Here is a 21,523-nt window from a genome sequence, read left to right as displayed (position 1 = left end):
TCACAGGTTTTATTATTCATTCTTGTTAAGCCTTCTGATGTCCCTTTCTCTTTCTTTAATATAATTTTAGAATATAATAGAATATATGATATGATATTATATGGTAAATATGATAATATAATATAATATAATATAATATAATATAATATAATATAATATAATATAATATAATATAATATAATATAATATAATATAATATAATATAATCGCCTTCTAAGAACTTGGAATCAGATTCTCATTCTCACCTCGTCCTGGGGACACAACACCATAACACTGGGATGAGCAAAGAGTGCTGTTGTGCAAGCAGCAGTGGCACTGACACACACAGGGATTTATTTAGGATAGTCCAGCTGGCAAACAGGGAGACTTTGAGGTGAAATAAAGCTGATAACTCATCCCTGGGATTGATCCATGCCCCTGGGAAAGAGTCAGGCTCACGTCCTCACCAGTGCAGCCAGGAGAAATGGGCAGGGCTGCCAAACCCCATGGATCTCCTTCCTCACCTTCCTCTTCCCAAGGACTCATCAAAAGCTAACACTCCTTTCCCACAACCTTTCATTTTTAAGGGAAAATGGGAAAAATGACAGATAGGGGTGGCAATTCCTGCTTTTTTGCTTGTAAAGTGATTTTTCTCCTCAAAACACCCCTTATTTCTAGCAGCTCCAACTGGTCCTTCTTTCTAATTGACCCTGTTCTTCTGCCCACCATGCCAGAGAGAAATAAAAGAGCAAGGGAGATATTTCCAATTCCTGCAACAGATGGGCAAAGCACCAAGATCCAGGAGACCCTGGGCCATAAATTGAGGGGTTTTGCCTTAGCAAGCCCCCCTGTAAAACAGCCTGCTGCTGCTCCCCATCCTGGTGTCTCAGAGGTGCTCTGTGCCCTGTGACCACCAGGAATGGTGAACACAAGCCTGGGAGGAAGAGGAACATGAAACAGGCTGAAAAATCCATCCCTGTTAACACCAGTGATTGCAAAGAGAAGCCCTGGAGAAAGAAGAATATAAAATAGACTGAAAAACCCAAAATCTCAGCCATCTCTCCCCCTTCCCAGGAGTCAAGCTGACTGTCCCATCCCTTACACAAAGTCTGTCCACCACCTGAGCTGGAAATGCCTTTCCTAACCTGGTGGGACGGAGCAGGAGGGACCCCAAAGGTGATCCCCAAGGAGCAGGCAGTGTTCATCCCAGTGCTGCTAAAGGAAAATGTCTGTGCACCCAGCTGGCCTCCAAACATGACCAAATCCAAAAACGAATCACAAAACTCCTCCTGAATGCAGATAAGCCCCATGAGAACAGCAGGGATGGGCAGGGGATGTAGGGAAAACAGGAGAGAGCAGGAGGAGCCCATTTGAGGAACAAATGCATGGAGGTGGTGCAGGACTCCCAGAGATTTCCCCAGCAGCATCTGCAGAGAGGTTTTGGGGAGTTACCAACAGCCACAGGAAGCCTTCACAGCCAAGTCACTCGTCAGACAATGGCTTGGGACCCAAACATCCACTTCTGGTAGCAAAGTGTTGGGAAAATATTGCCCAGCTCTTCACACAAGGGCTTTTGTTGGCCAGTGAGCTCTGAAAACATTTCTGTTCTCCCCCAAGTGACAGCGCTGCCATGAAAAACAGGAAGAGACTGAATGCAGCAATTTAAACAGTCAAACCCCATTTCCTGCCAAAAGGAAAGGAAAACACCAGCAAAAGGCAGAGGCCAGGCAGGAGTTGGGGACTGACACTTGGATTATCTTGGGCAGATATTGGTGGAAGCTGCAGTGGTGGAGGTGACAGCGTTTCATGACAGGGACTGGAGTCTCTTAGGCTGGGAGGTGGGTGAGGATGAGGATGAGGATGAGGATGAGGATGAGGATGAGGATGAGGATGAGGACGAGGATGAGGATGAGGATGAGGATGAGGATGAGGATGAGGATGAGGATGAGGACGAGGATGAGGATGAGGATGAGGATGAGGATGAGGAGGAGTCAGGATCAGCCAGGAGAGCAGCCCTGGGATGTGAGCCAGGGTCACACACCAGCAGCACCCCGGGTTTGGGACTTCCTTTCCAGCCAAAGTTCCAGCAGGATTCCTGCTCCTCTGCTCTCCCCACAGCCCTGACACCCCCAGGCTGCTTTGGGGTCAGTCTCCAGTACCCTCCTCTTCTTCATCCACTTTTTGTCTCACAGCTTTCACCTGCTTGGTCCCCAGGGTACAGGGGAAGGCTCCCCTGCCTCCTCTGCTGAGCATCCCAGGAGGGGAACTCTCACCGGGCTTTAAAATGCACCCAATAATCTAATTTCATCGTGATGACAATCAACAAATCCCCCAGTGATCAACTCCTGTACAGAAATTACACATTTACATCTCCATCCTCCTCTAAAACTGCCTTTTTTCCCCTCCCTTTTATTTTTTAAGAAATCCAGCATTTCCCAACACTGTCACAGAACCCCAGAATGGTTGGAAGGGACCCTAAAAGTTCATCCAGCCCAGCCTCCTGCCATGAGCAGGGGTAACTTCAACCAGCTCAGGCTGCCCCATTACCAAATTTATGAAGGACACTGAAACCACAGCCTTCTTTACCCAACATGAAGCTGCTTTTCTGTTTTGATAAACCTTTTCTTTTCCCATCCAGAGCAGCCCTGCCTCTGCCAACACCCTGCTTGTCCACAGGGTTTGAAGGTGCCCTCTGACTGTATAAGCAGGAAGGGTTTCAGCATCCAGAGAGGAGATTTAGATTTCACATGAGGGAAAGCTTCAGCACAGCACAGACAGATTTTAGGGAGAGAGAGGAATCTCCATAGCCAGAGGTTAAGAACAGGTGAGACAAACATCTGTCAGAAGCGTTATAAGTAGGGCAGAAGGGCAAATCAGATGACCTCAGAAGAATCCTTTTTTTCCCAGCCTCATTTTTCTCTGATTATATGAATTTCTAAGCATTTGGGGTCAAGTGTACTGCTTAAATATCAGCTATTATCCTGCTTTTGCAGAGAGGTATTACCTGAGACCATTCATCACCTGAGTGAACATCACCAATTTGCAAATCAACTGCCCAGACATAAAAATCTGTCATTGTTTTCGATTTATGCTGAAGATGAATGGGAGGACAGCTGTAACACAGAGATGGGAGAAGAATGAACACTGAGGATTCTCCATTTATCATTGGACTTTCACCTTTCCCACTCTAGAAATTCTGCTACCACACTGCTGACATCTACAACAGGGACTTGGGGGCAACCACAGGCTCATCACAGAGTTATTTTGGTTTTGTCTTTGCCTTGACCTTTGCAAACCAAACTGGAACAAGCCTCCAGGACATCCAACCCTGCAGGACATCTGGGGACTCAATGCCTCCTGCTGAACACTGACCATGAGACAATGTTTGTCCGGCCAAGGTCTTTTCTGACCTCAACTCTCTCAGCTCCAGATGTAACCAAGCTGCCTGACCAGGGGAGCTACAGAATCTGCTGCTGGGGACCAGAGCATTGTTCCCCCACATCCCTGGAATTATTTGTGTGCAGAGTTGTGCTGGGAATGGTGGCCAGGAGGTTTCTCTAGCCCCGAAATAGCCTTGAGCAAGGATTACACCAAGGAAGGAGCGGAAGTATCCTGTCACGTGGATCCCCTTTGAGTCAGTTATTGCCCGGTTAGAAATACTAGAAAAAATAGAAGAATGTTTGTTACTAAAACAAATTGGTGTCTTGATAGGCAAGGACAGAGCAGTGAAAGCAGCTCCTCGGTCCTACAAAGAATCACAGAATGGCTTGGGTTGAAAAGGATCTTAAATCCCATCCAGTGCCACCCCCTGCCATGGGCAGGGACACCTTCCGCTATCCCAGGTTGCTCCAAGCCCCATCCAGCCTGGCCTTGGACACTTCCAGGGATCCAAGGACAGCCACAGCTTCTCTGGGGAAGCTGTTCCAATGCCTCCCTACCCTCTGTGTAAAGAATTTCTCCCTGACACCAAATCCAAATCTCTCCTCTGTCCCTTTGGAATGCTCAGTGCCCACCACTGGACCTGTTCTCATACAGGATTTTAGCTGCCAGCAAAGCTGAAATTCATTTCCAGCCTGGACCATAGGCAGGTCAAGGCTCTGTTTGCACCAGCAGAGAAACATTTGACATCCCACAAAGGCAGGGAAAGGCTCACTGATGGCTCAGTGATTGCTTTTAGAGCTGCCTCTAACACATGTGTGAGTGGCTGAGCAGCAGTGCTGGGGCTTGGCTGGCAAGCAGGACACCAGCAGAGGAGAGCAGGCTCTCACAGACACACATCCAGCCTCCAAAACACTTCACCAACCATCAAATATTTTCCAAGCTTAGCAGCTGGACTCTGCAGCCCCTTTCAGCAGCCAAGTCACTAATACCCCTTCCCTCAGGCAGCGCAGCTGATCTCAGGCAGGGCTTGCCAGCAGCTCTAAGCAGGCTCATTTAAGGGGAGTTCAGCCTACTTAGTTACGCACTTCAGACTTGCTGCTTTTAATTCAAGCATCTCCAGGTCCTTTTGCAGTGCCTCTGATTCACAGTGAAGATGTACACTCATAAATATGCTCTGACACTTTTCCTCACCGTGTCCTCTCTCTAAGCTCTGCACTCCTGTCCCTGCTCAGTCTGACACCAGTTTTCCTGGTTTGGGACTCACCCCATGGGACACAAGAAAGCTCTGTTGGCTTTTTTTGCTCCTGTCTAAAGCCACAGAAAGCAGGACTGAGAGGTTTCAGGCCTCCTAATTGGAGAGGTCCAGCACTGCAAAACGTTAGTGTGGAGCACAAGCAGAGCAAATATGCAAATGCACGGAGAGGCTTAAGAGCCCAGGAAGGAAACTCCAGTGGGAAGCTCCCAGCTTAAATCTAAAGGCAGCTCTTTGAATGTGCACAGGCCTTGAGGCTAAACAAAAAAATCAAAGCCAGATTTGGGCACAGCCTTTCTCCCTGTGCAATGCTCCACAGGGAGATTTGAGGGTCTAGGCAGAGGAGATCCCAACTGAAATCAAGGATTTGTCCCTTTGCTGTGGGAGAATGAGAGCAGGGCAAGGTCAAGCAAGGACACTGAGGGGTGTAAAGGGGAATTAGGGCAGAATAAGGCAGGAGCAGTGTCCTTGCAATGAGACTGCCATCCACATTCCTCATGGGCCATCCTTGGAGCATCAGGAGAACCCCCCAGCTACCAAGGCTGGAGCACCAAGGAGCAATCCCATATCCTGAGCACTGCCTGCCTGGAGATTTTGGGCAGGAAAGCACTCTGGCATTTCTCCCTATTCCCTTTGCTCAGACTGGAACTGGCCTCTCACTTGAAAGAGCTCATTAAGGGTGGCAATCAAAGTCTGGGGAGCAGCTCCTGCAGCCCTGGGCTGTAATGCCCCTGTCTGTGCCTGCCATCAAAGCCAGCCCTGTGCACATTCCCGCAGTGGCACTCAGAATAAACCGAGGCAATTTCTTCAGACCATTTGTAGGTCAGACAGACCAGCCTCTTCCCCAATCCTGCCCTTAAATCTTGCAGTGTTTAATCCTTGATCTGCAGCCAGGCCTTAATTTCTCAGTGCAGAGCTGGCTGGAGACCGGAAGGTGATGGGCTTTGATGGTTAATGGCCAGTGCTTCTCAGCCCTGGATGAAATGAAGCCCTGGCTTCAGAAAGTCCCCTGAATAAATCCTGCCCCAGCTACAGCCCAGGGAAGCAAAAGGACACCAGCACACACAGAAACTGGCACAAGCTGTGACATTTCTAGGTCTTGTTTTGGTTTAGGTTTGAGCTGAGAGTGCACCTGGGTCTAAGTGATTTCACCCCTGTGATTTGCACCATGACGTAACCTTCACCAGCTTGTCCATGAGCTAATTGGGGCATGAACTGGTTAAATTGGGTGGTGTGGTGAGCTGGAGGCAGAGCCAGCACTGGGACAAGGATTTGCACCATGAAGTAACTACAACAGGTATATTCCTCCCAAATATTCCAAGGCCCCTTGCTTTAGCTCATCAGCAAACACAGAATTTCTGCTTGTTCTGATACCTTCACCAGCTTGTCCATGAGATAACTGGGGGCATGAACTGGTTAAATTGGGTGGTGTGGTGAGCTGGAGGCAGAGCCAGCACTGGGACAAGGCAGTCTCAGCTCCTTGGCCTCTGCTTTAAGGTTGGTTATTTGAAGACAAGACCTGTTGGTTATTTGAAGACAAGATCTGTTGGTTATTTGAAGACAAGACCTGTTGGTTATCAGAAGACAAGACCTGTTGACAGTTGAGGAGGGCAAAGGGGTGCTCAGGGGCTCACTTACCGCGCTGCTACAGGGAATGTCCTTGACCTTGAGCCAGGCCAGATCTAACGTCCCCTCTCCCCTGTAGCAGGACTGAAGCCTGTCCTTGATGCGGTCGTTGATGTTCTTCAGGACAAAGATGCAAAGAGCAGACTCATCCAAGGACTTCATCTTCCTTTTCTGCCCCTTGGAGAAGACTGTGAAGAGGATATCATCCTCAGGGCCAACCCCCAGAGACCTGGCCAGGATGGCTCCAGCCTTGGACAGGTAGGCAGCCTGCAGCAATCGATATTCCACCCCGTTCTTCTCACAGCCAATGGGCACCTCCACGTAGGAGTTGAAGGCCGTATCCTCCTTACAAAGCCTCACCAGCTTGGAGGTATAAACCTGCTCCTTCGTGGTGGAGCCGGGTGGGGAGATCATCTCAGGCTGCAGAGTCAGGAAGTAGACAAAGTTCCCGCTGCTGAAGCCGTAGATGTAGTAGATATCAAAGTCGGGGATGATGGTAAAGGTGTCTGAGGGGATCTTGATCATGGAGGCCACAAACTCATCATGAAAGACATATGCAAACATCCCATCAGCCTCAGAGTTCTTGGTGAGCTTCCTGCTGGAGATGGTGGGGAAATACTCCGGCTTGCCGTCCACGGCCGTGGCGATGAACAGCTTGTCGTCCATGTTGCTGTAAGAAACAATGACTCCAAAAACAGAGCCACTCTCGTTCACCCCAGAGAGGTAATGCTCCTTCTTGTGGAAGGGCTCTCCCAGTTTGAAGAGGTCATCCAGCCTCAGGAGCTTGCAGATGCCCTGGTACAGGCTCCCACAGGCTATCAACCGATTCTCCTTGTAGTCTATGAGGAGCATTTTGTTTATGTTGTTGGTGGGCGTCAAGGGTTCGTTGCAGGTTTGGACTATCCTGGGAGGATAACACTTGGGATTGTCATCATCAGGACCAGTCTCATGGGTCACCAGGACCTTCAGGTCACTGGAGAGTTTGTAGATCCTGTTGACGGCCCCCAAGTAAATGTGCCCAGTCCTTTCGTCCACCACCAAGTGGTTGAAGTTTCCCTCTGCTTGCTCTGCAGTGAAGGTGATGAAGGGCCTCTTTGGATGGGGTGGCTGCTGTCTGCCCAGAGGTGACACTGTGGTGGACAGCAGGAGGTGGGAAACCAGGCAAGTCCATTTCCACATGGCCGGCGACATGATTAGAGAGGTTTGTATTCCCAAGGCAACAAGGATTAGAAGCTGTACAACTCAAAACGCCAATTCCCTGGCAGATTCTGTCCTACAAGCAGAGAAAAAAGAAAACAAAAGTGCATTACTACGGAGTATTCCTTCCTCCTCCCTCCTTCACAACCATGCCATCATCAGAGCGTATTTAATTGCTAATCCTCCCTTTCTCCACTCTGAGCTCTCTACTTAAAACCAGCACAAAGGGAACCCTCCTGACAGAAAAGATGCTGGGAGAAAAAGCAGAAATCACACAGCAGAGTAATAAATCAGCACCCTTTCCCTCTCCATTACACACCCACATGCCCCACGGTGCAGCACAAATATTGACTGCAAGTGCAGAAGGGTAATGGTAAAAACATCACCCAGCATTGCTGCCTGCACTGCCAGCATCAGCCCAGCTGTGGATTTGCTATCTGAGACGCCAGAACTGGAGAAGGATTATTGTCCTGCTCTTCTGGATGAGGCACTGAAGCCTGGAGAAGGTCAGGGATCTGCCTACAGGGATGGGGCCAGATGGATGCTGAGCTCTCCTGCAGCCCTTGAAGTTTGCCAGGAAGGAGCCTGCTCTGGTGTGACATTAACATCCTTTCAGGGAGATCTCAGCCCAGAACAGCTCTGTTTGAGCAGGAGCTCTGTGAATCCAGATCAAAGCGGCCTCACAGCAGCCCAGCCTGCAGTACAGACCCAGGGGTTGTGGTGTGCCAGCTGTCACTGCCACATCTGCAAAGGGCTGGGACCAAGAGGGTCACTGAGTGTCCTCTCTGCCCTGGGCTCTCACCACAAACCACTCTCCAACCACTTCACAGCCAAGGGAATATCATCTAAAAGAGATCCAGCTCTCCTCGGGATCTCAGCTGAGTGAGGAGAAAGGGGTTGCTTATCCACCAGCAGTGATAAAGCCTAAAGCACCGTGAAGGAGGAAAAACAACAACCCAAGAACCACCCTGGTACCTTTCCAGAGAGAAGGAAAAGGCTGTCCTTGCACCACTCAGTCCCTTAAAATCTCCCAGGTTTTGACTATGGTGATGGAAGCAGTGTGAGGTTCAAACATTTGGTGGGCACATCCCCAAGCCCCATGGAAACACCTCTTCCTACTCAGCACATCCATCTGCTTCCTTTACCTCCACTTTTTTGGTTGCTTCTGTACTAGGAACAGCTTTACCCCTTCATGGCCTCACAGAGCATGTGGGACATGGAGTTCTACCAGCTCAGGCCTTACAAGCCAAGCTCCTCACTGAGCGCTGACCACACAAACCTGGTGGCCAGGCCCTTCATCTCTCTGTCATCCAGATGAGAACATCACAAAGCTGCTCTTGATTTTAGAAAGGACACAAGCCAAACAGTTCCACTCCCGCCGTGTCCCAGCCCCTCTGTCACAGAGTGACTTTGCTGAAATCAGGGGTGTCATCAGTGATGACAGACAGGCTGGCACAAGTAGGAGGCAAGGAAAAAATCCCTGCGTGCAGATCCCAGCAGGGAGGAAGATGTGACAGTGACACAGGCCTGGATGTGCAGCTTTTTCAGATCTCTGCAGTTCTGCTAACGCCAGTAAAACTGAAAAATTTACTTCAGAAATAATAGGAAGAATAAACCCCACATTCTTTTGACCCATAGGCTGATTAGATCCTGTCACCGTGATATTTTCTGAAAAATCCGTTTGCCAGGATTTTTCTCCTGAGAAGCTGAGAAGCCTCAAAAAATAAATATAAGCAATAATTATCTGATTGCTTTGGAATGTGGTCTGGGCGTTGATTGGTTCCATGTGAATTGTTTTTAATTATGACCAATCACCATCAGCTGTGTCAGACTGAGTAGTCAGTCACAAGCTTTCATTATCATTCTTGTTTAGCCTTCTGATGTATCTTTCTCTTTTGTATAGTTTTAGTATATAATTTCTTTTAATATAATATCATAAAATAATAAATCAGCCTTCTGAAACATGGAGTCACAAATTCTCATCTCTCACCTCATCCTGGGGACTTCACAACACCTCAAGATCTGATAGTGGAAAGGGTAAGTCTGGGCTTGTAGAGCAGCCACCACTTTTATGCCACCACAAATATTTCAAAATTCTCTCACAGCAGCCAGAATTCCCAGTCTGTTGTAGCATCACCTTCACCTCCTGCTGCCCTCCCTGCTGCAGCAGCCGCAGGCATTGCATGGATGATGGACAAAGGTCAGCCCACATTTGCTTTAGTCATGTTTACCCTGTTCTGCTTTGCCTCTCTGGTCAAGCAAATATTTAATAAAACCAAGCTTATAGTGCAGAGTTTGCAGGACTGGCTCTGCAGGGATAGGCAGGCTGGTCACGTAGGCTGTTAATAACCTTTATAATGATGGATAGAGCAGTGGTGGGATGAGCTCTCCCCCCACAACCATTCCTCCTTCAAAAGGGCCCATCCTTGAGGGAGCAGCAGAAGAGGAAAGCTGTCCCTGTTTGAGCCCTGTGTTCAGAAGCATCACGTGGCGACCCTGAACACCAGCTCCCGTCACTGATGAGTTATGATCCACCTTTCTAACAGGCACTGGTTTGATCAGGAGCTAGGCAGATCTAGGGAGAAATTATTCTTTTCAAGTACTAAAAAGGTACCTGTTTTACCCCTCTACTTTACTGTATTTTGCTCTGCAGAGTCAGCAGAGCTGCAGGGAAATGGGAACTGCTGCAATCTCAATGCTGATACTGAGCAGCCCCTCTGTCCAAAATTCATCACAGCACCTGCAAAAATGGGATAAAATCTGCCAATTCAAGCAAACAGCCAAGACAAAATGAGAAGAGACAGGCTCCAGACAGAAATTCTTCGAGGTCCATGCAGGTGAGAATTGATTTGAGGTCACACTATCACTTGCAGAGGAAAGGAATGATGAGAACCTTGCTAGATCCCTTCCAACCCAAACCCTTCTGTGATCCCTGCAGGAAAAGACAGCAAATTTGGTCTGGACACCAGAGAGACTCCAGTGAGAAACTCCAGGAAGGAGTTACGGTATTTTGCTATATTTTACTGTGTTTTGCTCTGCAGAGTCAGCAGAGCTGCAGGGAAACGAGAACTGCTGCAATCCCAGGACTGATACCAAGCAGCCCCTCTGTCCAAAATTCATCACAGTACCAGGACACAGCACCTGCCCACTAAAACAAACAGCCAACACAAAATGAGAAGAGACAGGCTCCAGACATAAATTCTTCTAGGCCCATCCAGGTGAGAATTGATTTGAGGTCAGGCTATCACTCACAGGAGAAAGGAGTGGTGAGGAGAACCTTGCTAGATCCCTTCCAACCCAAACCATTCTATGAAAACACAGCAAATTTGATCTGGAGACCAGAGAGATTCCAGTGAGAAACTCCAGGAAGGCTTTATAGCAGGCAAGGATGCTTTCCAAAACACTGAACCTCACAGGGGAGGAAGCTCACCTGTTGAAGAAAGAGCATCAGCAGCCTGAGAGCACCAGGAGCAGCTTTTTGGGACAAAGCAGGGAGAGCCTGGGGCTGTTTTGCCATCTTCCAGCAGCCATCTGAGTGACCCTAGGAGCAGGATTTTCTCTCTGCTTGCTGCTGGCACTCTCTGCTTTCCCATCTGCTCGTGCTGTACCCTCTGTCCTGGAGCCCCAGTCAGTCCTGGAGCCTCATAATTTATAATTTGGCTTAATTAATAAATACCAGCAGAGGTCAGGGGCAAGGAGGCCTGGATGTTTAGCCTGCAGAATAGAGCAGGGTTTGTACAAGCCCTCAGAGGATGCACCAAGGAGAAGGGAATTGTGGATGGGGTTTTTTTTTCCCTGTGTCTGGATGGCAGGAATCACAGCAGCTGGGAAGGCAATAATCACTGCCATGGACATGCAGAGACTACAAGAGAGTAATTATGTTCTAAAAACAAAGCAAATAAACAAAAGGCCACAGCCAGCAAGGGCTGGACTTGGGCTCTGAGCTGGCTGTTTCCAAAATAAACCCAAAGTGCCTTTTCCACTGGGGATGTGGCCAGCAGGGATGCCATGAGCCACCACACAGGGCTCCTGTGTGAGGCCAGGTCACCCCTCAACGTGGCTCCTGCCACATGTCCTATCCATCAGCACACCCAAGGTCCCTGGGAAGATCACAGAGCAAATCCAGCTGTTTCACACAGCTGTTTCAGAGGTTTCACACCACTGTCTTGCCGGTAGAATCATGACTTTATAGCTTGCAAACAACACATTGCCCAGAAGGTGCCTTGAACTCCCAGAGTTTGGTTTAAATACTGTTTTCCCCCTGGAAAACAGCAAATTATGGTGCTACCCCACAGCCTGGTTACTTTTTGTTGTTATTGAGCATTTCCAGCAAAGGTTTGAGACCACTGAGTTAAAGGTTGCAGTTTGGCTCTCCCCAGGGATCTCCAGGACACAATCCCAAGATTCCAGAACATGAAACTGTGTGGTAAATAGATGGGATTCTGGGCAAAAACAGCTTGGGTGTGAAAGTGTCTCAGAGGAAGAAACACTCCAAATGTCTTTTAACTCTGATTATTAGATGGAAAATTTAGGGAATGATGAATACATCCTTGAAATGCAGCAGTGTGCAAGGGGACAAAGTCAAGGATGAGTTATGCCTGAGGAAGTAGGAATAAATCAGGAATAAAGAGGACACAAAGGACTGATCTGTCAACTGAGAGAGAGGGAAGGACTCGGGAGGAAGTGTACAGGGAGAGGGGAAAGAGAGAGCTGGGTTTTGATTGACAATCTCACAAAATCCATGGTCATGTCCCTAAACTGGAGTCTGAGACAAATCCACCCCACTCCAGTGACAGCTCCTGAAAGGAACACAACACTGGGTGAACATAAGAGCATTTTACCACCAAAGGGGTATATGGGACAGAGGTGATACAGAGACTCCATTGTCAGAGAGCATGAAAAGACACCTTATTAGAAATCTACAGTTTTTGTAGAAACAATGGTGGACCTAAGACCTGATCGGCCTTGGTGAAAGGAATCTTCTCTCACCTATTGGTGATCTATGAACAGCACACTCTGGAGAAGCGTATCTATAAAAAAAACCAAATATCTGTTAAAACCCCCTATATTTATATTTATATTTATATTTATATTTATATTTATATTTATATTTATATTTATATTTATATTTATATTTATATTTATATTTATATTTATATTTATATTTATATTTATATTTATATTGTTTTAATATAATTTTTTACAGAAAGATATAATAATTGTTTGAATCCTTCTCTCCAAGTTTCCCACAGCTTCTCACAGTTTCCCGGGAAAATCCTGGGAGAACCGTGTTTCTCTCTGCTCAGAGAACATGTGATTACCACAGCATTTCCTCAGAGACACACACACGCAGCCCTTCTGCCATCAAAGGTGTCAGACAGAGCCACCTCACCAGGTCCCCTGTCACGGCCACGTGTGGCAGCAGGGATGCCACAAAGTCAGCAGGAAGAGCCTGGATACAGAAAGCCATAGAAGCAATCCCACCCTGGGTCTAGCTCAGAGCAAAAAAATACATGTTAAAACTTGAATACAGCCAAAATGAGCTGAAAAACAGCTCTGGGAGGGAGGAAGGGAGGGTGGGAAAACTCAGCACATCCTCATGGATGGGGCCTGGCAGCACCCCAAAGCTCTGGCAGGGTGAGTTGCCCACCTGGCTGGGGGGAAGCCAGGAGCACCCAGGGCTCCTGGGCAGTGCCAGGGTGGTTAGTGAAGCCCAGCTAATGAGGCAGCACGTTCCTGTGTTTGCTTTTCTAAAGCTGTGCTGAGTAGGCCCCAACGAGGGAGGAAATGATGAGGAGGACTCCATCTTATCAGAAGGCTAATTAATTACTTTATTATACTATAATATTCTATATTATATTACACTACATATAAACTGAATCTGTTAAACACTGAACTCTGCACACACTGCACAGAATCTCATGACTGTCCCAACAGTCCCAACACACACACACACATCTGGCCCTGATAGGCCCTGATAGGCCAAAGAAACAAAACACCATCACTTTGAGTAAAAAATCTCCATATTGCACTCTACTTTTGCACAAACACAGGCACAGCAAATGATAAGAATATTCTTGAGAGGAATTGTGCTTTGCTTTTCTCTGTGAAGAGAAATGTGAGGCTACACACTCGGCCCTGACAGGCCAAGGAAACAAAACCCCATCACTGTGGGTAAACCATCTCCATATTGCATTCTACTTTTGCACAAACACAGGCACAGCAAATGATAAGAATTGTTTTTCCTTTCTCTGAGGTTCAGAGAATGTGAATCTCAGAAATATTCTTGGGAAGTCGTGCTTTGCTTTTCACTGTGAAGAGAAATGTGGCGACACTTTTCCCACACTCAGGCTTGTGAAAAATGCCAATCACTTGTTTTTAAATTTTAAAAGTTTAATAGTAATAAAATGGTTATAAAAATAGTAATGTAATTAGAGTATGTTTTAATGTAATAAAAGTTTTGGACAATTTGGATTAGGACAATATGAGACAATAGAAACAAAGAGTTACGGATGTCCGGGTACCATTTCTGGGCAAAATAAGCCCAAAAAAGGACCCACATCAATAGAGGATTAACCCTTAAAAACAATAACCTGTTGCATATTCATACACCTCATACATGATGCATAAATTCCATTCAAACACAGGATTCTGTCTGGGCAGTGTCAACTTCTTCCTCTGAATCCTAACTGCATCTTCAGAGCTGAGCAAGGTGGGAAGAAGTTTGTTTCTCCTGCTAATGGAGCAATAAATTCTCTTTCTCTGAAAGATTCAGTTGTCCTGTGGCTGCTATCTCACTGCAAGTCCTTTCTTTAGAAAAAAAAAATGTATCCTACATAGCATAGTTTCTATTTTAACATTTTGTTATAACCTAACGCTATATTTAACACATACTTAAGAAAATTAATACAGCCTAACTTTCAAACACAACACATACAACATTCATTTTAATATTGGTGAAAAGTCAATCATAAAATAGGCATTTTTCACAGGCTGTTCATGCCTGGGATGCAGGAGATGCTGATGAGGCAGACTCCAAGTGCTGGAGCCAGCACAGAGCAATTCAGCACCAAGTGCAGCTACACAATCCCTTTAATCTCATCTAAAGACTTTTGTTCATGGTTTCCTTTAATAAACACTGATTACCATGGACAGAAGCTTTTCTTTGGGAGCCAACATGGCAAGAAAAACCCATATAGGGACATTGTCAACAGCTTCCCCAACAAAGACTGGATTCTAACTTTGGCTAAATCCTTTCTCCCTGAACTTACAACCTGCCCAAGCTGAGGGCAAGTCTCACTTTGGGGACACCCCACAGCAGAGCAGCTTTACTTTGGAGCTCACCAAAAAGAACAGATCCCTGCAGGAGCTGCAGCTTGTCCCAAATAAAGGGATTTATTTCAGGAGCGGTTTGTTTGCAAGAGAATTAAAATACAGAGGCACAACACAGCCTTCCCTCATCACACAGATTATTTTTCTCAGGCACTCAGATGCTGCCCATCACCTTGTTACCTGTGTCTGTGCCAGAAGAGTATTAAATGATGGGATTAACACATGCCATGAGTGGGACTTTATTCCCTTTTTTCCCAGCTCTTCCCATGTGATAAAACTGCATGTGGATGTTGTTTCTGCCTGCATTCCAAATTTGGTTTTCTAGCAGCAAAAGCAGGTCAGAGCTGTGTTCCTCTGTGCTTGGGAGAGCAGAGGGGTTTGTAATGATTTCTCTGCTCCTCCAGGAATTTGCTACAGAGACCTGAATGAAAGAACACAAATATTCAGTGTCACAGAAACAAGAATGGAGTTTTGAGGTCATGGAAATAACCTACAAATCCAAAGAGTGGAGTTAAACTCTCTTTTCTGGAGCAGACAGGCATGTGAGTCCCCAGGGCTGGGTGTTATGGAACATCCAGAACTGGAAGGGACCCAACCTTCCAATTACATGACACGGGTATTTCCCAGCCTCCTGAAAGTGTCCTGAGGACAAATCCATGGAAATGACTCCTTATCACAGTAACTGGAGGAATGTAAACCCCCCCCCAACAAACAAACTGGTGTAGCAAGAGCACCCAAGGTCACTGATTTCATGTCACAGCAGTGCCCAGCTTGGCTGGTCCCACATTTTGTGGGTGTGAGATCATAGAGGCACTGAGAAAAGGGAAATATTGCCAATGTCAGGTTGACTTCTGTCTCATTCCTGTCCCCAGCAAGGCCATCACACATTGCTGGCACTCTGCTCTCCCCAGCACTAAGAGTTTCTCTGCTGTGTTTCACTGAGGTGCAGCTCTCACAGTGTTAGCAGCACCATGTTAGCAAAAATAAAATTAAAATTTTATGGACTGTTCCTAATATTCAGGGTCAGCTTTGTGCTTTCCCAATTCCTGGTGCACATCCAGCCTTCTCCCTGTCAGGCCATGAGAAGCTGAAAAGTCCTTGAGTTCATTTAAACCCTATTTAACAGCAACTGAAACCATCAGTGTGTTATCACCACAATTCTCACACCAAATCCAAAACACACCATCCCAGGAAGAAAATTAACTTTATTCCAGCAGAAACTGGGACAGCAATTCACTGGGAAGGAGACCCTGATGAGCTCTAGACACAAAGAGGAATAAACCCAGCCTGTGCCCCTAAAGGAGTGATGAATATTGAAAAGAAAATGAGCTGGGTTTCATCCCAGCAGGTCTCCCCTGCTCGTGTATCCATTACAGCATTTTAGGACAGCCTTGAGGAAAATGGCATTTCCTTCCTTAGAAGCTCAGCTTATGCTCACACATTCCCTTTGAGGCTTTGGGGGCTCTGAAAAAGCCCAGAAGAAATCAGAATATGCTGGGTTTGGTTCAGGTGGGAGCCCTAGCACAGGTGACCTGGCTTTCCCCATGAATTTCCAGGCAGCTGTTCTGTTTCCTTGTTGGCTGAAGCTGTTTTAGCAGAGTTTATGCTGCTCTGGATGCCTGTGGGTGGATGTTTCCCCCTTCCTGGCAATTTTGGGAAGATCTGTGAGACACAAGTCTCCCGTGTCAGGCTGAATGCTCACAATTAGCACAGTGTGTATCCTCAGGAGCCAAATCTCACTGTTCTTCTGGCAGGGAGAGCCACTCTGCATTCACAGGGACTTGGTGGCCACTGGCTACTTCACTCTCCGCATCTCTGTGAGACAAAACATGGGACTTCAAGGGAAAAAACCAAAACCTTGATCAGCTGGCTGTGGGAGCACTGAGATCTAAATTTGGAACAGGGGAAAACACTGGCAAAGAAGGCAGCAGAGAATCCCCAGCCTTCAAAGTCTGAGATTTTGCTATGTATTCAAAACACAGCTGGAGCAGAGTGCTCTGAGGGAAAAAGTAAAAGCAACAGGACTGGGAAAATCAGAGATGATAGCAGGATCAGGGAATCCCAGAATGGTTTGGTGCTGGAACCCTGGGTGCTGAGAACTGGAGATTTCTGTGCTGCCAGCACTGACCCCCAGAGAACCCTGCACTGCCCTGAGACCTGGAGAAGCTTCCAGAATGGAATGATGGAATGATGGAACTGTGGGTGTGCGGTTTGAACAGGAGTGTGTGATATCACAGGGTGGGAAACTCAGAGTTTAAGGGTTTAGAATAAGTAATAGATATAAAGCAAGATGGAGGTTTTGGGGCACTGCTGGTCCTTCTTCTTCACCTTCTTCTCCAGGGGTTTGGGTGGTTTTGTGTAATTGGACAAAAAAGTTCCCCATTGTGGGCATGGGTGGTTGGTTATTGGGTTAAAAGTGAAAGTAATTCAAGTTTCATTTCTTAATTGGACAGTCTATCCTTAAAAGGCCTTGTAGAGAGAGAGATGGGGCTCCATCATTTTTAGTTATTGAAGTGCTGTAAAACTCAGGGTTTGTGGGACTGTAACATAGATAAGAACTAATAAACATCTGAGTCCAACAATAAATACCAACTCACACATTTAACCCCAACTCTGGCAAAAAAAAATAGATAAAAACTCAACATTTTGGGTTGGAAGGGACCTAAAAGAAATCTTGTTTCAGCCCTCTGACACGGGCAGGGACACCTTCCATAGACCAGGTTGCTCAATGCCTGGATGGGGATGGGGAATAAGGTTTGGAAACCAAGCTTCAGAGGGACGCAGAGCAGTGGATTTGCTGCACAGGATCAGGCACTCTGCACACCAGAGGGGCATCAGTCAGCAGTGACCAGCATTTGCTGGCTCATAGCAAATGGGAACTCCTCCCTAATGAAGAGTTTACAAGGCCAGGCTGATGTGGTTAATGCAGGGCACAGCTGTGTGCTCCTGGAGAGCCAGGATCCCCCAGGGAATCACCATCAATCCTGCAACTGCTCCAAACCTCGCAGGAAATGGGCTGGACACCCAGCAGGAGTGGCAACATCAAGGAAATGCTGTTAGCAGTGCTGTACTGCTGGCAGGCAGAGTCAGAGGTGTGATAATTTCTCTTCTGTGGCGCAGGGTTTGCAGCAGAGGCGAGAACAGAGTCCCTCTTTATGCTTTACTCAGCATAAAATCTCCTGCTTTCATTTATGGCAGGCATCCAGCCCCTTTTGGAGCAGCAGCCACCAGCTCTGGATGAGGCCAGGGAAAAAGATCTGACACAGCAAATTCTTCATGCTCAGCTTCTCCTGTGAGTGGCTGCAGGGAGCAGATGGGCCAGCCCCATAAAACATAAAATTTGGGGTGCCTGGGCCATCCCAAATCCCAGCCAGATCTCCAGCCCAGCACACCCCTGGGAAGCAGCATTTGCTGCTGGCATTTGCTCTCCCAACCCTAAAAAAAAGCTGCATTTCAGTGCAACCATTAGCAGAATTTTGATATTGACAGGAGATTCTGAAAAAGAAACTTTCAGATACCTTTTATTTGCTCTGCACTTCCTAACTCTGACCAAATTCCTAAACGCCTCTGGGTGGGTTTTTAGGCACCCTGAACCTCCTGGGCAGACATGTGCTGCTCATTTTGTCACTCTGCCTTCTGCTTGAAAGCTCTTCCACCAACTGCTGCCTATCTTTCAGCCCTCCTGCAGGTCAGATGAGGTCAGGTGAATTCTTTTTTTTTCATCTTGTAGCACCCAGGGCAATTAGGTCCCAGTCTGGACGTTCAAAACTTGCACGTGTCAGCTGAAGTAATCTATTCCTGCTGCCTCCAAGGGCTTGGAAAGGGCTCTTTAAGGAGTGTCAGAAGGATAAAAAGTCCATATTTCTGCCCCAAAGCTCACCAAATTCCAGGCATCTTCTGCAGATATGAGATTGCTACAGAGCACGACCTCTCCTTCACAAATAATAGCACCAAACAGACATTTTAAAACTAATGCTAATTTCCTGCATGCTATTCTTGGCTTTCCCTTACAAACCCCATAAAAACTGCATTACAATTGTTTATCATTTTAAACCATTCTGGCATAAGAGTACTTTTTGTGATGTTCAGAATGAACCAGGGCACAGCACAGCTGCTGCATCCAGAGCAAGAAACACCCAAGATCAGACCAAACAAGATCTGCCCTCTTCAGACACTTCCCCTCAGAGCATTCTGGTTAAAAAAAAACAACTTAAAACTTCTGTCCCCACTTGACTTGGATGCTTTGAGGAGGCTGAAGGGCAGCTGAGCTGCTCCTGAGCCAAAAGGGAGGCGCAGGGACAGCACTGATGGAGAGCCCCACGTTTTCCAAGCAGAGACTTCCAGCTGAGACCCAATTTCCAGCCCAGCAGCAGCACTGGGGAAGGACTCTCTGTGCTGAGAGCTGTAATGAGGCACTGTGGACACAAGCCCTGATAAGCTGCAGCTTTGGGAGCATTTCAAGGGAAAAGAAAAAATAAAAAGCAGCCTGACATCTGTCCCACCACCGTGCTGTGATGTCCCAATTTACAGGTGGCACAGCAGGACCACAAAAGCAGAGAATCAGCTGCAAAACTCAATTCCTCCTTGCAGAAATAAAAGCATGGATAAAGCATTATTAATTTGCTGTTAATTCTCTCTCCCAGTGACTTTGTGACAAGCCCAGCTACTGCCAACACATCCAAAGGCCAAAGGAAAGTTATTCTTAGAGGCCAGCCCGGCTGTTGCTGCAGGATAAATAATCCCAAATCATGCCTGAGAGTCCTGAGCTGCTGCTGAGCAGGACAGGACACCCATGGCCAGGATCAGAGGCAGGCAGGAGACAGAACAGAGCTCATGTGGGTGAGGAGATCATCTCATGCTCTGGTTGTTAACAGGCAGATTAGAGAGGAGCTGCTGCACACACAAACACACACAGACAGTGTTTGCAGGGACATACACGACTCCATCCTGTACAGACACATTTATTTTTGCACCAAAATGCTGCAATTCCCGTGCAGGGCACTGTGGGCATGCATAATTCCAGTGAGCATTAGCAGCAACACCTACAGCTCAGCTTGTCTGACATGTTCTGTGCCAAGGCTCACTTTTAAGGTCCTCATTACTTTGACAGACCTGAACCACTCAGGGGACAATTTCCTGAGCTCAGTGTCTGCCTCAGGCTACCAGCTCAGTGGAAAGCTGCATTCAGAATGACTTGGGCAATGCTGAGAACTAAATTAGGGGAAAAGTTTTTGCAAGTTACTGGTTTTAACTTTTTATTTTCTATATTTGACCTCTGTTAGATTCTTCCCGCTGCCTCACTGAAAAGGTGGCAGGCTTTGGGGCAGGGAGGAAAAATCAGAATGCTCCTTCTCTTGGGGCTAAAAGTCTGTGTAAATTTGACCAAGTTGAGCATCTAACAACATAAATATTGCAAGGAAAAGTTTTGACTTTTCCACTGCTCCTAGGATGGATCAGACAAACTTGAGCTTACCAAGAGAGGAGGAGAACTTGATCCTGATGAGAAACCTGGGCTAGTGGAAAGTGTCCCTGCCCACAAATATTGAAGTTATTGTGTTATTATTATTAATAGTTATTGAAATTATTGTGCTATTCAACATAAACCAGTCTGAGATTCTGTGACTTGCCCAAGGTCACACAGAGCCAGCAAAGCAGAGACAAATCTTCATCCCACAGGTTGAATTCCCAGCTCAGTGCCACAGCAACAACTTTTATTTTGCAGAGCTGTAGGAGTGTGGTTTTTGTTGATAGAGTGATAAAATTATTTTTTGTCTTTTTAAAAGGAAAGAAGTTTATAAGTTTTTTTTTATTAAATGAAAAACACTATATAGGACCCAGAGGACTTTAAATTTAAAGATAGTTAATTAGACAAAAACTAAAAAGTTTTGTTTAAGTGTGTTATAAGCTTCTAAGAGCTTATTAGACCTAACTCAAAAAAGTTACTATAACACAGAGCCAGGCATGCAGCACCAGGGAAACCTCCTTCACTGATGATTTTCTCTATTTAATTAGACAAAAACTAAAAAGTTTTCTTTAAGCAATCCAGTAGAAAAATAAAAGAACACAAAAACTAATTGCTTTTGTAAAGTGTTTTACTAAGAGCAAAAATGTTTAGCACCTAGTTTAGTTTTTCTGTTTGTTATTTTGCTTTTTATGAAACTTTTTTGTTTCTAACACTGCAACAAAAGCTATGTTGCTGATTTTTATGCCTCCAAAGATAGCTGAGCTATCTTAAGTGGGTTATAAGCCTCTAAGAGCTTATTAGACCTAACTCAAAAAAGTTACTATAACACAGAGCCACTCAGCAGCACCAGGGGAAGCTCCTTCACCTCTGATTTTCTTTTTTCTTATCTCCTTCGGTGTTTGTATGAGGGATACACACCCCAAAGTGCTCACAGTGATAAATTCCCCTCAGTCCTCACCCATCCCCTGCCCCAGCACTTTCCCAGCATCAGCAGAATTTGCATCTCACACCCGAGTGTCAGCGCTGGAGCCGCTTCAAATAGTTCAGTGGTCACCCTGCTGAGCTGTGGGATGCAGGGATGCATCCAGCACGTCCTGAAATGATACAGCAGAGCCCAGCTGCTGGCACCCAGCCTGGCAGGCCGGGGGCAGGAAGGGAGGAGGTGTCTGCTCCTGCTGCTCTGCTGCTAAAGCTTCCTGCAGTTCACCCCTGTGTTCCCCAGCACTGACCAGCAATGAGAGGACACACTGCCAGCACCTCCTGCTCCATGTGGGCAGCTTGCTGCTGCTGCA

The 21,523-nt window shown here is 46.7% G+C and overlaps 1 protein-coding gene across 1 annotated transcript in view; it reads right to left on the bottom strand.

Moving 5' to 3' along the window:
- Positions 1-21,523, bottom strand: part of PLXNA4 (plexin A4) — a 502,236-nt gene that overhangs the window by 461,087 nt on the left and 19,626 nt on the right. The window contains exon 2 of the mRNA XM_059471897.1: positions 6,251-7,511. Within this exon, the coding sequence (XP_059327880.1) occupies positions 6,251-7,429 (1,179 nt within the window). The 5' untranslated portion in view covers positions 7,430-7,511. The remainder of the gene's footprint in view (positions 1-6,250; positions 7,512-21,523) is intronic.

Source organism: Ammospiza nelsoni, chromosome 5, assembly GCF_027579445.1.
Source record: "Ammospiza nelsoni isolate bAmmNel1 chromosome 5, bAmmNel1.pri, whole genome shotgun sequence".
Lineage (NCBI taxonomy): Eukaryota > Metazoa > Chordata > Aves > Passeriformes > Passerellidae > Ammospiza > Ammospiza nelsoni.
This window is presented reverse-complemented; position numbering and strand designations above follow the sequence as displayed.